The 19,569-nt window shown below is 36.3% G+C and overlaps 1 protein-coding gene across 3 annotated transcripts in view; it reads right to left on the reverse strand.

The window, feature by feature from the left end:
- Positions 1-19,569, reverse strand: part of LOC110109013 (protein MOR1) — a 93,950-nt gene that overhangs the window by 45,491 nt on the left and 28,890 nt on the right. Inside the window, exons 7-18 of one of the 3 annotated variants that reach the window (XM_020839905.2) lie at positions 15,518-15,600; positions 15,263-15,348; positions 15,038-15,151; positions 14,462-14,581; positions 14,149-14,251; positions 9,959-10,095; positions 9,746-9,811; positions 9,537-9,648; positions 9,403-9,443; positions 3,009-3,080; positions 2,811-2,915; positions 2,574-2,679 (exon numbers count right to left, since the gene is read on the reverse strand). In XM_020839905.2, the coding sequence (XP_020695564.1) occupies positions 2,574-2,679; positions 2,811-2,915; positions 3,009-3,080; positions 9,403-9,443; positions 9,537-9,648; positions 9,746-9,811; positions 9,959-10,095; positions 14,149-14,251; positions 14,462-14,581; positions 15,038-15,151; positions 15,263-15,348; positions 15,518-15,600 (1,145 nt within the window). Of the gene's footprint in view, positions 1-2,573; positions 2,680-2,810; positions 2,916-3,002; positions 3,081-9,402; positions 9,444-9,536; positions 9,649-9,745; positions 9,812-9,958; positions 10,096-14,148; positions 14,252-14,461; positions 14,582-15,037; positions 15,152-15,262; positions 15,349-15,517; positions 15,601-19,569 lie in introns of all 3 variants that reach the window. The other 2 variants (XM_020839904.2, XM_020839903.2) reach the window with 2 other exon arrangements.

Here is a 19,569-nt window from a genome sequence, read left to right on the forward strand (position 1 = left end):
TAAAGAGACCAAAAATAATAATAATAAAGCACGTCCAGAAGACAGTTATTTAGGTAAAAGAAATATGCATACCATTTCACATCAGATTGCCAACAAAAATAAATAAGAGACTAATGAAAAAAAAAAAAGCCAATGCAGAATAACTCATACTTTCAACAGCTAATTTCTCTCACAAGGCTCTAGTTTAGCCAAAACAAAATAAATCAAAGTAAAGGTTTTTATCTTAAGGCAAGTTTGGTTGCAGGAAAGAATAGAGAGAAAGTAAAACTTCAAGTTCTGAATGAGGAACCAAATACGTCAAATTGGAAAAGCTTGTTGTTGGGTATTTTGTGATTGCAGTGGAAACTCCCACTTAGGTTGTTTAGGTTCATTGATCCTGTAGATATTTGATGACATAAGGAGATCCCATTTCCTCCCCATCCAAATCAAAAACCAAAAAGAAATTAAAAAATAAAACCTTCTATATCACATTCCCTACAAACATAACTTCTCTATTGCATAAACCAAAATATACCAAAGGAATTACCACTTCTTGACTTCATCTTCAAGACAACAAATGAAGACCTTACTTCTGTATTACCATATTCATACTCTCTCTTGCCTCACACTACTCCATCTCTTAGTCGCTAGCTAACACTCGATCTCCTGAATATATTCTTATTTTCAAGCATTCTTACAACAATTCATTAGTTATATTATTTCAATCTTTGATTCTTTTTTTTTTTTTTGTATTTTAACATTCCATTAAAAATATTATTAAATATATCATTACAACAACAACAACAACATCAAGCCTTTATCCCACTACGTGGGATCGGCTACATGAATCCTTTTTCTCCATTGTGTCCTATATAAATATATCATTATATTTGTTAAAATCTTCTTTATAATATAATTTAAGTTTGATTACTTAAATAACTACTATAACCATATAATATATATGTATATGATATACAACTCATTAATGCTCTAGTTAGTAAAAGAGGCATTTCGCCTTGTGCTTGGCACATTGAACCAAAAATAAATAAATCCTCGTGCATCACATTAAGCTTAGACTTTTAAAACACTAGACTAAACCCAACAACCCAATATCAACTCTAATATATATATATTATGGCAATTTTTTTAAAAGAGAGATACTTTACAACCTACCACTCCACCATCACATACTAGCCACCCCAAATTTTGGATCACAGCAACAAAGACCAGAAATAGTGCATGGCAACTCTCTCTCTCTCCATGGCTTCAATTGAACACCTCCAAATTATAGCTCACCCAAAAGTAATTTGAAAAATGTAACTTGAATAAGGAAATGGCCTAAATATAAATGTTGAAATTGTAGCTCATAGTAACATGATTTCTAATTTCAACTTGTATTGTTGGATATTTGCATAAAAGAATAACTACCAGTAGACTTCAACAGAGATAGTCAACTAGAATCCAGCTTTCAAACTGGTTTTTTATAGAAGTTAAATAATTACTTCTTTATGCACATGAAGACTTGCTGGTGTAAAAACCTAATGTTTTTTTTTTAAATATTTAATTAAAAAGCAGTAAATACTGATAGTAATAGTCAGTAAAAAAATTATGAAAAATGTAGCACTTAAAGTGAATTAATTAAAATGAGTGAATTTTCAAAATAGATGATTACTTAAAAAATAATCACTAATTAATACATACATATACATATATATATATATATGTGCATGTTGAAAGTTGGAGTTACCATTTTATGGTAGCAGTTCAGGACGCTTGTAACAACGCGTATAGAAGATTATGACTTCTATTTTTCGGTGATGTAATAGGTTAGTAAAGGATATTAATATTAATGTATCATATAGATGAAATTTAAATAGTACTTGTGTGATGGTTGTAATGATTATTACAATAACACTATAGATAGATTAACAGATGAGCGACATCTTTTGATAAGTGTATCTACTCATTCTTGATGTAGCTAATAATTATTATAAATAAAAATTTATGGTTTAGTAGCAATGTTATAATATCGGAATTTTATTGTAAGAAATTGTTATAGATTTATTGCTTTTCCCTCTCAATGCCAGTTCCAGGTCAGGCCATGACAGTTGGTTCACACGTGGGGTATGCCCTAGCTACAACTGATGCAGTCAAGAGTAAGTAGGCTAAGAAGATTATAACTTTCTGAAATAAGAGGTTAAAGGTGATTTACTCAAGTCATGCACAATAATTTTCTATTAGTTGTATGCTATGGCTAATTACTGATTAGGTAAACATGATAAATAGTATTGCTGGAGTAATTGTAGTGCATGACATATTATAAGCATTTTGCCAAAAGAATGAAAACAATGAATTTAAAATATAAACAAAAATTACTTGCATAATCCTAAATTTGAGTGAAAATACTCAGCATTTCATATATAATAAAAAAAAAACAAGAAACACGAGGAATAGATAAAATATCTTATTGTTTTCACAAAAGCAGAACATGACTCAAGTTCAGTGCTAATGGAAACTTAAATTGTTGAATTTGCCAGTTAAAGAGTGAAAAGATTCCAAGAAGAAAGGCAGGGTAATCAGAAATAATGCAGAACCTTCTAGGCGCTCCTTCCAAACACTACTTTTTAATTGCGAGATAGTCTCAGCATTTATAAGGGAACACAATCTTTGCTCAATTTCTTCTAGAGACATCTCTCCTGGCTGTAAGCATCCAGTGTTAGTGAAGAGGTTATTAATATTTATAGTGTGCAAGGGGAAAAATAAAGGGCATGGGAACATAATAGGTATCTTGATTCTTTTTTTATTCTTATCACCTAATATTCCAGACATACCTCAACATCTTCAGCCTCAATTGACATTGAAACTTTAGATGGGGCAACCCCATCAGACTTCTTTACTAATCCAGCTTTTGTGGTCCCACCTTTTTTAGCAATAGACTGTATGAATCATATAAAGTTATCACCAAAATAGTCAATACCATACAGAATTTCACTACCATTGCTGTAAAAGATGGTTAAAATTACCACTACCATTGCCTGGACTGGCCTCTTTCCACTAAGCATGCTTGCTGCAGATCTCCTTACAAATGAGCTGTCAGTGCCCTTCAGACAATAAAAAGAAGTGGTCATGCACCAAGGATTACTTGCTAATGAGTAAACAAATGGAAATAAGAATTTTAACAGAACTATGCAATGGACTAGAACTGTGAAAATTAACAAATGTCAAGAAAAACTCAACAATTGCAATACCTGATGTAAAACATCTTAGGTTCTATGATTTTGAAATGTGGATCAAGGATGAAGTGAACAAAATTATGCATATCAGGACCCATAGTTCACAAACTCCTAATTTATACAATTAGTCATCCTTCAGATAAAAACCAAAAATACACAAAAAAATTAACGCAAGTGATTTTTAAACCATCGCCTTAGAGAACTCTCGCAAAGAAATTAAAGCAAAAACAAGAATATCATATGTTTGGTAGAAAACTCACCATAATAAAAAAATCTAAATTGCATCAGGAGTGCTGAAAACTAATAGGAAACACTTGTAGATCTCAAGTATTTCCTATCAATCTTCGGAAAACAATGAGAGTTCTCAACAAAAATCCACACAAAACCCACGAAAACAGGAGATAATTTGTATTATTTGATAAAAGGAAACGGAAAATATCAAGATACAATTGATCCTCTATTCGAGAGGAGGATCTATCTCTCCCAAATCTCTAGACGCCGCTAGAGCCCAAGAAAAATCTAAGAGATCTCAAATTTTAGCAAAATTCAAGATGCTCTACCCCTAGCAAAACAAACTATTTAATGCATACAAATCAAAAGGAAATCCCTAAACAGTCCCTACATTCAAATTTTCCTCCTAACTCCCACAAAAATCCTTCCTAAAACAGCTCACGCATGCCGTGCGTGCGTTCGGTGCGTATAAGAGGCGGAGAAGTCCGCCTCTATTCGCATAAGCCGGTCCCATCGGACCGGCTAGACCGGTCTAACAATACTCCTCTTCCAAAAATCCACCTTGTCCGCAAAGTGGAAAGACGACACCATCCTCCATTCCTTCTTCATCACAAACGGTAAGAACGTGAAGAGTTCAGTCTTACACATGTGCCCTGACGTATACCTCTCATCACATCTGAAACATATCCCCTTTCCCCTCTTCTCCTGTAATTTTGTTTATGTGAGCTTCTTGAAGTTGTCCTCAGGTCTTCCTCCGGCAGTCTCCTCTTTTGAAGTCTCCCTAAGAGTACCCAGTGTTGGCTCCTTGCTTGCCAAAAAGGTGGTGGTCATCCAGTACGAGCATCCTGCTCCTTTTTCCAAGTTCCTCTGATCCTCCAAGTGAACTAGCTCCATAAACTCTCCCAAGTCCTGAGGTTTCATCACTCTGACTGTCGCGTTGACCTTTGGTTTCAGTCCCTTCATAAAGTTCCCCTCCAGTACAGTCTCTAAAAGCTGATCCAATCGATTTGCAAGGTACTCAAATTGCTCAAGGTACTCCATCACAATCCCCTCCTGCATCAAAGCGAAGAACTGCTCGTATAAGTCCACTCCCCTGCTGGTTTGGAAACGTTCAAACATGCAGTCCTTAAACTCCCTCCAGGTCCTTATCGGTCGCCTCATATCCCTCCATTAGTACTATGCTAAAGCCTTCCCTTCCAAGCCATCCCGGCTGTCGTTAGCTTGTCCTCCTCCGTCAAACTATTGACAGTAAAGTATCTTTCTATCCTGTAAATCCACCCATCTGCATCCTCTCCCTCAAAGATAGGCATCTTCAGTTTCCAGACCCTCAAATCGCCTCTGTTCCTCTGTTCCTTTCATAATTTCCCCTTCCCCAAGGGGTGGTTATCCTCAAGTGTCTCAATCATCGCTTCTACATTCATACACAAACCTTTCATCGCAAACCCACCTCTCCTCCCTTCACATTCAGCACCCCTTCGATCATATTCAACCCCTCCTTTCAAATTCGGCACCTCTTTGATCATAATTAAGTCCTCGTCTTTCCAATTCATCCCCTCCTCTTTCAAATTCAACATCCCTCCACTCATGCACAACCCCCTCATGTCTCTCCACATATCCTCTACTGGACTCCTTCCTAGGAATAGGTCCTAAGGGAGGCATTTTTTATGTTCCCTCCAAAATCTCCACCTCTTGATCTTCATTTCGTCTGACTGGCTTCAGATTGTCCCCACTTCCGTGGTTGTCGGCTCCTTCCCTCACCCCTCCAACGGCGATATTTTCGTTTGGCCCTTGAGCACTTTCTTCAACATCTCCTCCAGAATGGAAAATTTTGAATCGAACTTATCATGGATGGCTGAAACATCTTTTTTTAAATTTGAAACTTGAGTTTGGAGATCTGAAATTTCATATTTTATTTGTCCACTCTCCACTTCTAGGCATTCCTCCAACGCATCCATTTTCTTAGAAGCCATTGATGCCCAAATTTTTGTATAAATAAAAATATGGACTTCGACCTTCAAAAATAGCAACTTTCTTCTTCGAAATCCCAAAAACAACCGCTGAAATTCACTAAAACAACCCACCAAAGGTCCCAAAAACAGCTCTGATACCAATTTGATAGGAAGCATTTGTAGATCTCAAGTATTTTCTATCAATTTTTGGAAAACAGCGAGAGTTATCCACAAAAATCCACACAAAACCCACGAAAACAGTAGATAATTTGTGTTATTTGATAAAAGGAAACAAAAAAATACCAAGATACAATTGATCCTCTATTCGAGAGGAGAATCTTTCTCTCCCAAATCTCTAGACGCCGCTAGAGCCCAAGAAAAATCTAAGAGATCTCAAATTTATTTGAAATATTTAAGTATTTCCTATCAGTATGGAACATCATAAATAAGTTGTTAAGTTGTTATTTCATAATGAATTGAACCCATAGGAGGTAATCTTTCTCCCTCAACTTATGCCTAAGAAGTAGTGAGTTAGAGAAGCTTTCTTAACTAACATTAATGCCTTAGATATTGTTTCAAGATTGGAGTAACATCAAAGGACTAGTTTCTATCAGAGGCCATGTTATCTTTAAGTATGATCACAATTAAGACAGATGAAGAGCACTAAAAGGAATTAGAAAATTAAAAAATGGAAGTTTGAAGAAAATAGCTTTCATATCATGTTGAAGAGAAGAATCTTAATTTCTTATTAATTGAGGTAGCAACAAATACAGAATTTATAGGAAATACCTAGTTTAATTTTAGAACTTGGAATGGAAAGAACTAAATTAGTCATAGAAGAGAAAGTGTGGAAAAACAATAATAATACAATCAAATTTTCTTTATTTACGTTTGTACCCTTGCTTGTTTGTTGAGTTGAGTTGTAGCCCTATGGGCATTTTAGTCATTTATCTTCTTTCTCTATGAGGCGAGGCCTATATATGAGGTCCTTGGTCTTGTATTTGGATGATGATTTTGATGAATGAAATTTCAGATTTTCGTCATTAGATCTCTTCGTGAGTTCTTGAGAGAAGTGATCCCTAAGATAGGGCCAAGTATCACCCACCAGCCACCAGTAGGAGCTGGGACTCGTGGTTAGTTTCTTGTTTTCTTTTTCTCTTCCCTTTCCCCTAGCCCCACTGCCGGCCATCTCCTCTCCTCCTAAGCCGCCGGCAAACTCCACCCCACCCACCACCCGTCGGCCACCCACACCCACTCTCTAGCCCACCGGCCCCTCCCCACCACTTGATTAACCTTCAAGCCGCCACCTTCCCCCCATCCCCTTGCTCCACCGCCAGCCACCTCACCCTTGCCCTCTTGATGATGATTTTAATCATCATTAACAATTACCTTAATGAACTCACATATTTCGGGAGAGAATTTAATCGAATTTGGAATTCAAATTTGGATCAAATACTTTCCTAAATTAGCCTTTTCAAATTAGGAAGGTTTTCAATTTGAGTCTAATTTAACATTAAATTAGATTTGAATATTTATTATCTTCCCTAAAGTGAACCAAGGAATTAGGAAGCAATAATTCCCTTCCCAATTTCACCCCACCCTCATCCATACCGCCAGCCCCCCCTTATGCCCAAATTTTGAATTCAAATTTTGAATTCTAATCCTTCCCTCCACCCTCAATTAAAGAGGATTTAATAACCCTAATTCCCCTAACCCATATTTGAATTTGAATTTGAATTTTAAATTTTTTCCCTCCTCATTTAATTAAATCTGAAATTAATTTCATATTTAATGCTCTTTCCATAACCCCAAACATAGACCCCACAAACCCTAATTCCCTCCACACTTGGCCGGCCCTCTTGCTTGCCCACCTTCTTGGAATTCCTCTCATCCCATGAGCCCTCTAGCAAGAAAAGAAGTCAAGCATCTTCACTTCGGACGTTGGTGGATCACCGGTCGTCTACACATAGCCCCTCCTCCGGCTAACTTTCGTTGGATCTCTGCCCCGGCTTACTCTCCTTCGTGGTGGCATCTTCCGGATTGTGGTGATTCTTCTTCCGCTAACCCCTAAAGAGTGCGAGTGAAGGAAACTCGAGGTAAATTCTCTCGTTGTTATGTGATGGATTGTTTGTTTGTTGCACTACTTGTTTTCATTATAATCTTGATATTATTTTGAGATATTGTCTTCTATTGTGTGGTTACTTGTCATATCAATTTAAACAATTTTAAATTCGTAAAATCTTTTCAAAGTGAAACACTAAGTTTAATTTGAGACGCCTAATTCAATAATTATAAATTTCTACGTGCAATTCCTATGTGGTTTCACATCACAATCACTTCATTTAAAGAAAAGAAAATAAATTACAAAAAATAATCTAAAGTCTCCCACTGGCACGAAGAATAGCTTTCCCATAGAAATTGATAGTTATCACTTCTACTATGCTTAGAAAGAATCACATCCAATCTAGCACTCAAAAGAACATAAAAACAAAAAAACTCAAAGAAATATTGTTAGACAAATTATCTTTTGTATTCCTCAAGTATCCCTTATGTATAATCACAAAATTTCCCTAAGTCACAAAAATCAGTATAAGACAACAGGATGAAATCCTACAGAGATTCAAAGTCATTGGAAGTAGAGTTTAAATATCCGATAACTCAAAAAAAATACAAATTCTAGGATACCTACAATACCCAAATTCCCTAGAAAGAGAACAAATTATGGATTATTCCATGGCATCCAACTATAGTAAGAAGGATCACAAATCATGTAAATCACATCTTGCTATAGTGCCCAAATAGTAACTCTCACAAATTATGTAAGATGAACCTACAAACCATATAAGGGAACGGGGGAGAAAGTCTGCATTAATTCATTTGGCTTGAGAATTTTAAGTCCTGATAAATTGTTCAGATGATATTTTTCAATATGTATGATTATAAATGTTGAACTTACTATAATAAAATCCTTGCATTATCATATGTTGACCGACTTTTTGGCTTTATAAAATATATTTAGTAAACATTATCAGTAGTGAAAATGATAATATATCCAATAATAGCTTCAAAAATAAGATTATTTTGAAAGTTTTGTGGAGGTGAACTTCCAAGGAGAAGACGGTAAGAGAAAAGAATGCAAAACAATGCTGGCTAGTTCATGATTTAAAATCAAATCAGCTTTATTAAAGATTGGAATAATATTAGAAATTCACTAAATTTACAACTTATAAGCGTTGACCCAATGTGTTGCATTGTTTTATAGCCATGCCTTTCTAACAGCTAATTTTTTAAAAGGCTCTTGAAGAAAACATATTATAATATAAATGTTTCATTACTTTATCAGCTAGTTTGAATTCCACATATATTCTGTTCACATTAGTAATAGACATATAATTATAAAGGTCAATTTTCTACAAATATCTTCATGCAAATCATACCAATGACTAATATAAAATAAAATATGATACGAGTAAAGTAATAAAATACAAAATTACTAAAATGCTTCCTAATGAATATAAATGAACGCACACTAACTAATTCTTAAAGAAAAAAGATAGCGAAAAAGGCTAAAAACAAATAATGCATGTAAATATGATGAGTCAATAAGGACAAATAACCTATTTAAGGAAAATTACAAATCACTTAAATATAAATCATGATGAAATGGTTTACTTTTAGATTTGACCACACAGATGCAATTTTAATTAGTTTTCAATGGTATTCATCATTAACAAATTCTACAGAATAGTGTTGAAATTAGATCATTAAAAAAGACAGATGAATAACATATCATCAAAACATCAATATCAGTATCAAAAGATAGCCTATACTAAAGGGCATTATTAGAAAGGTGCAGATGAACAAAAGAAAAAAGGAATATTAATTTTAAAACATCATAATGTCTATTGAAAAGGAAAAGAAAAATCATATGCTTTAAATTGCTTCAACAAGAGTAAATGGCAAGTTAAGAAAATGGATCTTAAGAAAAGTAAAAAGATGTGGAAACTCACCTCAGGACCAGACACATTACAACTTGAAGCCGATATTGGAGCTGCTAAAAAAACATCAACATTACGGAAACGAAACAGCAAAATCCATTATAATGATTAGGATAAGAAAACGGATGCACAGCAGCAAGTCAGACCTGATCCCGTATTCATGAGAGATGTACCATCACCAATCATTTCCGAAAGTTTCTTTTTCCTCACTTCATCTAATTTTTCTAATGACCTTTCTAATGGTCGCATGCCAACCATCTATTACATAAAAGGAATGCAAAAAGTTCAATGATGCTTTGAAACTGAAAACTCAAACCTGTTAGTTCAATGCTTAAAAATAATTATCATTCAATACCTTCGCTATAGCCGCTAAAGCAGAAAAAGATGCATCTCGGACTTCTGGTGTACCATCATTCAGACACTTGACAGAAAATAATATTAAGCTAAATAAAACAGTGTAACCGGTTGTTTTGCAATAAATTTAACAAATAAAAATAGCAAAAATGAATATAAGATTAAAATAAGAGTTATAATAGAATGATAAGAACTTGTTTTTTTTTTTGCTCACATCCATGCAAATAGGAACGTAGTCTTTATGTAACTTGAGCACGGCTGCTTTATTATTTGTCTCTATACAAAAGGTCACCCAGTTCAAAGTTAACGAACGCACAAGAGGAACTTTATTTTTCACTGCCCCCTTAACATCTGCAATAGCAATTAAAATTCAGCTCACAAAATAAATATTTTGAAAAAAAAATGGAAATGAAACAGCCACCATAAATGGCTTCAACCATAAATGGCTTCAACAAATAAGATGCAAACCAGCAAAAAAACTAGAATAAGCCTTCCTAACACAGTCGTTCAACTTCTACGTTAATTTTAGAAAATTACTTGATGAGGACATCGACCAACGCTACTGACATGTTTATCGAAGAAGGAATCGCAGATCTACGGCTACGATTCAGCGCCTTTACTTCTGATGCATTTCTTCATGTTATGTTTATTTAGTTATTTATTGTTTTCTGAATTTACCCCTTTGGGGAATTGTTTTGTTCTTGTAGCCCAGAGGGCAATTGCGTACTTTTCCTTTTTGTCATGAGTAAGACCTATATATAATGGTCTAATGTGTTGTAAGAATTTTGATGAATGATATGATATTTTATTTTGTCTTCTTCTTCTTCTTCTTCTTGTGAGTGCACTACAAAGAAGGGAGAGCCCAACGAGTTGGCAAGCGCAATACCCACCAGTCACCGGAAGAGTCCATGGCTCGTGGTTTTCTTTTACGTTCTCTATTCAAGTTCTGTTATCTCCCACCGGCTCCTCATCATCTTTCCACCTTCATCCCGCAATCAAAATATCTCCCCTTGATCCCATCAAATTTCCCTTCCAACCCCCACCCGCCAGCCTAGCTCTTGGCCACCTCAACCCGACGCCAAGCCTCCTTCTTCCCCCCTTGACTGCCTGCCCCATCCATATTCCCCATCATTATGATGATTTTAATGACCCCCTAATTGGTTCTTGCAATAAAGGGAGAAGTTAGAAAATATTGAAATTCAAATTTGAAATTCAAAAACTTTCCATATTTACAAAATTCTAAATAAGTAAAGTTTTCAAATTTGAATCCAATCCAAATTTCATTTAGAGCGGAATTATTATTTTCCCTCCTAATTGACCTCAACTTGTTTGGAAAGTGTTTAATCTCTCCATAATCCCCTCCCCTCTCCCTCTTAATGTCGCCGGCCACATATAGGGGAAATTCCCTCTTGGCTTCCTAATGAGGCTCCATCCCTAATTAATTTGATTTTCAAATTTCAAATTAATTCTGATGAAGACATCGTCAGCGATTTCGACGTGTACCATCAGAAAAGCCGGAAAACCCTAAACCCTAAACCCACGATCAGGAGTTTGTATTTTGAGTCATTTTATGTAGTAGTTTATTTTATTTTTCAGTTTTACCCTTATGGGTGGTCATTTAATATTGTAGCCCTGAGGGCATTTATGCCTTTTAGTTTTTGTTTCATTTTGGCCTATTTATAGGAGGCCAAATGCATTGTACTGGGGGATGAATATTAATATGAAATTTCAACTTTGGTTTTGGATCTCTTTGTGAGTTCTAGAGTTCTCTTTGTGAGTTCTTTAGTGAGGATTAGCCTAGGAGAGGCTCAAAGCAATACCCAACAGCCCCTTGGTGGAGCTCTTGGTTTCTCTCTATTTTTCTTCTTCTTTCCTTCTCCCCTAGCCGCCGGTTTTCCCCCACCACCCCCACTACTTGATCGGCGAACCACCAGCCCCCTCCCTTGCCGTTAAACCTTAGATCCCATCCCTTTCAACTCCCGTCCGGCCGCACCACCCCACCGCCGTCCGCCTGAGCCCATACCTGCAGCAGCAGGCCAACCAAGGAACCCCACCCGCCGGCCTAAGCTAGTGACCACCTCAACCCAATGCCAAAACTCCATGTTTCCCCTTGACCGCCGGCCCCCTTCCACCTCCCACATCATTATGATGATTCCAATCATCATAATCACTCCCTAATTTGGGTTCTTGCAATAAAGGGAGAAGTCAGCAAGTTTGAAATTCAAAATTTCCTTCCAATTAATTTGAAATTGCTAACATGCCACCTAAGCAAGGGAAATTAACTCCAAGATCATCTCTATAGTTGCCCACCTACTTTTCCACTTCATTCTCCAAGTTCCTGTGCATCCAACAAGAGGAAATCGTTGAAACTCCCCTCTCTAGCTTACTGTCCAGATCCCTGGACAGGTTCCATAAGTTGAACCTGAATATTGGAGCCTTGAAAGTTGCTGTCCAGATTCTGCTAATTGTTGTCCAGAGAAATTCTACTTCTCCTCCTGTTGTTCAGCCGGTCGGGAAATCTTTGTGTGCTATCTTGCAGGTTCAGATTTGCTGCCCACAACACTAAGAAGGTTACATCGCATCCAATTTACACTAGCACCTTCCATCGAGGAGCATATTCTTCCTAGACGTTGGATGCTCACTAGTCATCCCGTGGACTACCTGCCACCGGCTACCTCTCCAACGGACTACACTTTGAGCGTCATTTGTCTCCTAGTGGCATCGCTTGGTTTGCTCTCAATCTTCCTCCATTAAAGTGCTACCAACAAGAGAGTGAGTGAGGGACCCAAGGTGAAAAGTTCTATTTGTTAGCCGTGGATTATTGTTTTGCCATAACATTACTCTCTCTAATTTTATGTTGTTAAATTGATAGCATCCCGTTAATCTAGTTGTAACCGCATGCCTTACATAATTTCTACTTGATAATTCTGAAAGCCTAACTTGGGTAAGCATTAATTCTATAACTAGCAACGCTTTAATAATCCTATATTAAAATTCCCAAACAGTTCTTGTTTCCATGCATATGTTTTACATCAAATTCCCTCCAAATTTACTCAAAATTTAAAATTACTTTCAGATTTGGATTAAACTCCATCCTCTCCTCAACCTAACCTAAGCTCCTCTTCCAAGCCACCCGCCCCCTTCTCCCTACTTTGGCCGCCCCTTCCTTGCAACCCCTCTCTTGGAAACCTTAGTTTGCTCATGAAACTTGAAGCCAAAAGAAGAAGACAACCTCTCCTCCCAACCTCATCATTAGTGCATGGCCAATCCTGAAATCGACCACGGATTTGTATTCGACGATCAAGGAATGACGGACATTCTTGGATCCCCATTCTTTGATGTCTTCTTTGGAAACGATGAAACGGTTGAAGGATACATCGACCACATCTTATACCAACTAACATTGTCGATTGACGAGCACCTTTCACTGGGTCGTTGGATAATCGTCGGTCATCCACCGCCTCCTCCGCCGCCGGCTACCGCTCCGTCAATGAAGGTCCTCGGCGCCATCTTCCTAGTGGTAATATCCTTCTTCGTATGGCTCATCTTTCTTCGCTAAAGCCTAAGAGTGATTGAATGAGAAGGTACTCAAGGTGAACCTTTCGTTGTTAAGTAGTGGATTATGTTTTGTGTACTTAGTATTTACTATCGTTTTGAATTTTGATTGAATTTTTCGGTTAATATCAATCGCACTTTATTGGCCTAAGCAAGTTGATTACTTTAGATTCTTAACTCTTCTTTATGAGCAAGCCATAATTTTCATTAGCAACATTTTAATCAATTGTTCCTTTTAATTTCTCAAGTAACTCCTAGCGGTATCACATCATTACTATATCAAAATTTTGAGTAATTTAGACATTATTTCAGACCCAAGTTATCATTCTATATTATGAGGGATTCACAGAACCAACATTTCCAGCAAATTCTATTTTTTTTTTAACAAAAGAAAAAAAAAGGTGTTTCCATGTCCCGATTTTCCAAAAAAGCAAAGCAATGATGTAACCAAATTTTAATGGAACAAAACGTGGACAGAGCAACGAAACATGGACAAATCACAAAACTCGTCTTTTGGACAATATAACAATTAGTTGCCTTTGTAGCATGAGCATACCAAATAGATGAGCATGAACTCAAAGATTTGATGAACGCCCTCTTAATGATACAGACATTCACTCTAACTTTATTGAAATGTCTTGCCTTCGAATTTGTAACCCAGGAATGACAAGATGTCAGATTTAAGCTCCATGATTCTCAATATTATACAAACAAATATGGCGTATATTCAGATAGTTGAACAAACTAAAACACCATTTGTTCAACCCACTCATCTTCCTTTCCACATCCAACATTCAGGGTCAGTACCAAACTCATATGCATCAATCCGTCTTATTAGCAAGTACTTGCCTTCAATTACATCAGGAAGTGTAAGACATCCAGCCTTGTGCATAGCTTGAAGAGTCTGGCTAAGAGCGTCTGTCAAAGTTGGTTTCTTCTCCTTCAACTTTTCCTGTGAACAACCAAAACAGAAAGCACAAAAACCTAAACACATGTGCCCACTATATTCATACAATATGAGAAATAAAGCATTTTCAAGGAATCAGACAAAAAAACAACATTAAATTATGGAAATTACAGCACTTTGAAGAACACATAAATGACAATTTGACAAGGGAACCTGCAATTCCAGAACCTAGAATATAATAGTCGTGTTTCTTACCAATAAGACAGGCAATAAGATGCGTGAACTCCCAGTAAAATGAGTTCTCAAACCACGAGCTAGATTTCCAATTGCTTGAATGGCCTCTACGGAAACAGCTAGGTTCACATCAGTAGCAAGCTGCATAATCAAAGTTTCAAAATAAAATGTTAAAAGCATTAATTAACAGTTGGGAAGTTAATTGACAATATTAAGTAAAACACGTCTAAACCACACACAACTAGATGATATTCATTGGTAAGGAACCACAATAAGTAGATGAGATCGATCAGCAAAGATAAAGTATATTAAAAAAACTTAATAGATGCACAAGCACGACAGTGATTGCTAGAGGAAAGCATAATAACTCAGAAAAATAAGCATTCAAAACAAGAATAGCATGATATAATTTTTTTATAACATTATATAATTAAAAGCATGAAACGTGACAGTTCAAAGAATTTTATGAATAAACAGAATCAATTGGATAATAACATGGTAGATCAATAAGAAATTACAGTAAAATTTTAAAACTAAATAGTACAACTTAAAACATTTAAACGTCTAGCCTACAAAAATTGTGGATAGTTATATTACCTTCTTAAGGGTCCTGCAAATTTCAGCAAAATCACCAGGAGCAATTCTTTTTGTTGAGGCTAACTTTGTAAGTTCTGCCACGGCATCCCTTCTTTCAGACCACTTTGTGGCTTTCTGAAAAATAGATGGTAACAGGAATAAATAAACAATATAATAAACCTCCATAAGATTTCAGCTTGAGGTAAAAATGCAAAATTAAGGCAAGCATGATAAGAAAGCACTGACCACTCCATCCCAAAATCCAGATTTTTCCAACGGAGTCAAAATATCAACTGGATCAACAAGCTCATACTCATCTATTTCCTGAGGGACTGTTAACAGGAATATATGAGCCTCCATGACTAATATCACAAAGGGAATTCATAAGGTGACCAATAGTTTACAACATATATTTTATACTGTTAACAAATTAAAAGGCTTCCATCAGTAGTAAGTTTGCAGAGGACAAAGTTAGTACATTTCCCTAAGTTATCTACATACCGTCAGCTACTGATTCATCAGAAGCACCCGTGCCCGTAATTTCAGTAACAGTTTCCTGTTCAGGCTCCTTATCTTGCTCGGATCTGGAATTTAAAAAAAATGAGAAATTTCATCGCAAAAAACAAGTTAATTAATGGAAACGGAATATCAGAACACTGTCAATCAGACATTAAAAAAAATTGGGAATTGACATAAAGAAGATGTAGCTGAAACTTTATGGGAATCATAAGGATATCTGCAGTTTGTAGAGATAAAAAGATAAAACGCTTAAAAAATCAACCTCCCATTGACCGCATTGGTAGTAGATCTCATGCACTATGTGCACCCGATAGAAAAAAAACAATGATAACTAAAGAATTCATCATAGTTTTTCTCATTCAGGCAAGCAGAGAATAGTTCATGATCATGAAAGATGTTACCATCAAAGAATATCCATAATTTAACAACCTTGATCCGTATCCCACCTCTCAACAATATTGTGTAAGCCTATAATGTGAAGTTAGAACAATTACAAGGATTATAGGGATTCTTCTGAGAAAAGCCCTAATGACTGCCAAATCAAATTAAAGTTACCAATTTAACTTTTTCTTTCTACAAATAACAAGTTATTGCTCTAATGTAGGTTCGCTTCAACCAGATAAGCTAAGTTGTTGTTTTCCCTTCTGATCAAATGGTTTATGACGGTTGAACTGATTTCATGTTAGGAATGCAAAGAACTTGCTATTTTTGAGTTTTAGATATGCAGATAACATACAACAGCTTTCCTTGTGTTGGAAAGCAACATGTCCCTAATATTTTGATGGGGACATCAGATAATGGAAAGTATATCAAAGACATGGTCGGCGATCTACAGCCACGATTGCGCCGATCTATTTTTGAGTCTTCATATGTATTTGTTTTATTTATTTGCATTATGTATTTGTTTTAGTAGCAGTTCGCATTATACCCTTAAGGGTTTTGTCATATGTAAGCCCTAGGGGCTATCTTTTATTTTCCCTTTCATTGTATGAGGCTATATATAGCCCACTTATGTTTCTTTTGAGGTTAATGAATGAATTATAATCAAATTCCTGCAAATTGAGTTCTTGAGAGAGCTTGAGAGTCTTTGGAGAGAAATCCATATGAGAGGGAAGCGGATCACCCACCAATCTTGAAAGAGTATGGGTTCGTGGTTGTTTTCTTCTCATTTTTTCCTCTTTCTCCCTCCCTTCCCTTCCACCCCACGGCCCAGCCGCCCCTTCCAAAACCGTCAGCCACTCCCCAAACCACCTCACCACCGGTCGCCTCAAGCCCCTCCTCCCCTTGTGGCCGAGTCCACCCCCCTCTTCACCCAACCAACCACACCGCCACCACCAAAACTGGCGGCCATCCAACCCTAGTCGCCGCCCCCTTTGATTTTCCCCCATCAAAGCATGCACTAAAAGCCCTTCCTATTTGGGTCTTTATATTTTATGTAACATAATTAACTCATAATTCAAATCTATTTGAATTTGAATTTGTTTCCGAAAATACAAAGTTCTATTTTGGGAAAGTTTCCAAAATTAATCCTATTTGAATTTTAAATTAGATTGTAATGAGATCCATCCTTCTTAATTTAATATTCCAAATTAAGTAGGCTTGATTTCTTTCCCCAAACCCCTCTTCCCCTATTGATGCCGCCGGCCCCCTTCCATGCCCCACTTAAATACTTTCCAAACTTAAAGCCTCTCTCCTTGGAAAGAATTCAAGGCCTCTCCCTCTCTCTTACCCGCCCCTCCATCTCTCCAATTTCCCTTTAAATCCTTTACAAACTTAAAGGATTGATTAGGGAAACAATTTCCCAATTTCCCTCCATCCTCCCTCCTTAAAATATGAACCATTTTTCCTCCACCTCTCTCTCTCTAACCTAGCCGGCCTTCCCCAACCCATAACACCTATTATCATGTGATTTGGCCTAAGCAGAGGCACTCCTCTCTTCTTTTCTATTGTCGTTAAATGGCTAACGTTTTAATATTTATTGCTCTTACTTAAAAGCGTGCAAATTCTTATTTCAATCATTTAAAGCATACATAGTCCTACATCATATTTGATTCAAGAAAGCTTTAAAATAACAATCAAATTATTGTTTACCCGTGCACAGATCAAGACCAACACCTTGATGAAACAGGTTGCAGCAACAACAATTAAATAAAATGACCAATCAATGTACAGCTATTAGAGGAAATGGTAAAGTGAGCAAAGGCTCTTAGGGCTATAGGAAGGACCATCAGCTACAAGAGAGGGAGAAAAAAGAGAGAGGGTTTTGGGAAATATGGAATTAACTTTCAAAGCAGGAAACAAGTTTATTTATAAGAAATTACAACAGAAAAAATATTTTAGAAACATACCTAATCTATCCTAAATTGACTCCAGAATAGAAGTAAACAACTCTTAAACTTCACAATATAAGAAACCCACCTTCAAACAACAACTCAAATAAAGTTCAGATTTAAAGGATAATTACAACAGACTTCTACTGTAACTAGAACCAAAAAAACAAAAAGAACAAACTTATCCAAACAACTTCAAAATTCAAGCACATCCTTATCTCTTTGTAATATGGATTTTGATCCAATAGCCGCATTTCCTACTTTTATCTTAATAGCTAAACCACCAATTTATGGCCCTTGCCGGTAGATTCCTAGGGATGTTCTCTTTAATCTCAATGATGTGATCTGAGAATCACCACCATTAGCAAACTCCATTATGAAATCAAACAGTTTGAACTGAATTCTCAATCTCTCAATCCCTCCATGATCTGATAAATTTTGATAATAACTTCATCGAATATGAATTGTCTCAATCTCTCAATCCCTCCATGATCTGATAAATTTTGATAATAACTTCATCGAATATACTTTTTTTTTAACTTCATCGAATATACTTCTTGAAAGTAGACAGTCTTATTCGAAATCCCCTTTATGATTTGATATCTAGATCACAAATTCTCTTTAAAGAGGAATTCCCACCTATGGATTTTTTTATTTCAAACTAAGTGGAAGCTGCTTGCCCAGCTTCCTTAGCATTCCACTAAGTTTTGATTGGCAATTGTTCCTTCAAGAAGTTTATAGGAGATCCTAGAAACTACTTTTGAAATTTTAAATTTTGAGAATTTCTACTTTTATAGAGCTTACATAGAATATCATCTTTAGTAGCCTCGTACAAATATATAAAACTAAACCTAGTGTGCTACTTAGTTTGACATATTTCTGTATTAATGTCACATTTTCAAGCTCGTCAAAATCAATAAGGAACTAATTTCCTCGCATCCTTTTCTTATTTGTATGATCAAGAGGTGACCCTTCTAGTTCCCTTCAATAATGGAGACTTCTCCATCATTTACAGTATTTGCTTCAATGTCCTTTTGGAAGACGAGCTTTTCATCCTTCCAGGTATATTTTAGAAGCAAAAGAGTGCATGGTTGTATAATCGTGCACAGATTTGATCACTCTTAAATCTCCTTCATTTTGGTGGAGTATATCTTGACAATCAAGTTTTGATATATCGACAAATTTGGCATAGGCGTATTGAAGACTAACTATATCTCACTAAATGGACTTTTTTAAGCAATCCTCTTGCCTTTTTTATAAATTGATGTAAACTCTTTAGTCAACCTCTAGGTATGCATTTCACCTTTGTTCTTCATCCGGGCAAACCAACATCAACATGAGTTTTTGGTGGGGGCAAGAAATATAGGGAGACTATACCCCTCGCCCACACGAGAGATTTGTGTGACCTTGAACCGACGACAACCCACTAAATCACGAATGACGTGACTAAGATGAGGAAGAACAAACTCTTACATTTCAAATTAAACTAAAAAGAAGAAATTAAAAGACTACAAACGACGATCTAACAAACTCGAATTGAAAATCAAAGACACCCTAAAGTTGCTTTACTTAGAGACGAAAGATACAGATGGAGTGGCACTTGCGGAGAGATGAAAGACATTCAAAGCCGAGACGAAAGGTTGGAAAGAGCTCGCAAGATTTCCGGAGGGGATGAGAAAGAAGACGGACAAAGCTCGCAAGCTT

Source organism: Dendrobium catenatum, unplaced genomic scaffold (assembly GCF_001605985.2).
Source record: "Dendrobium catenatum unplaced genomic scaffold, ASM160598v2 original_scaffold_96786, whole genome shotgun sequence".
In the NCBI taxonomy this organism is placed as follows: Eukaryota; Viridiplantae; Streptophyta; class Magnoliopsida; order Asparagales; family Orchidaceae; genus Dendrobium; species Dendrobium catenatum.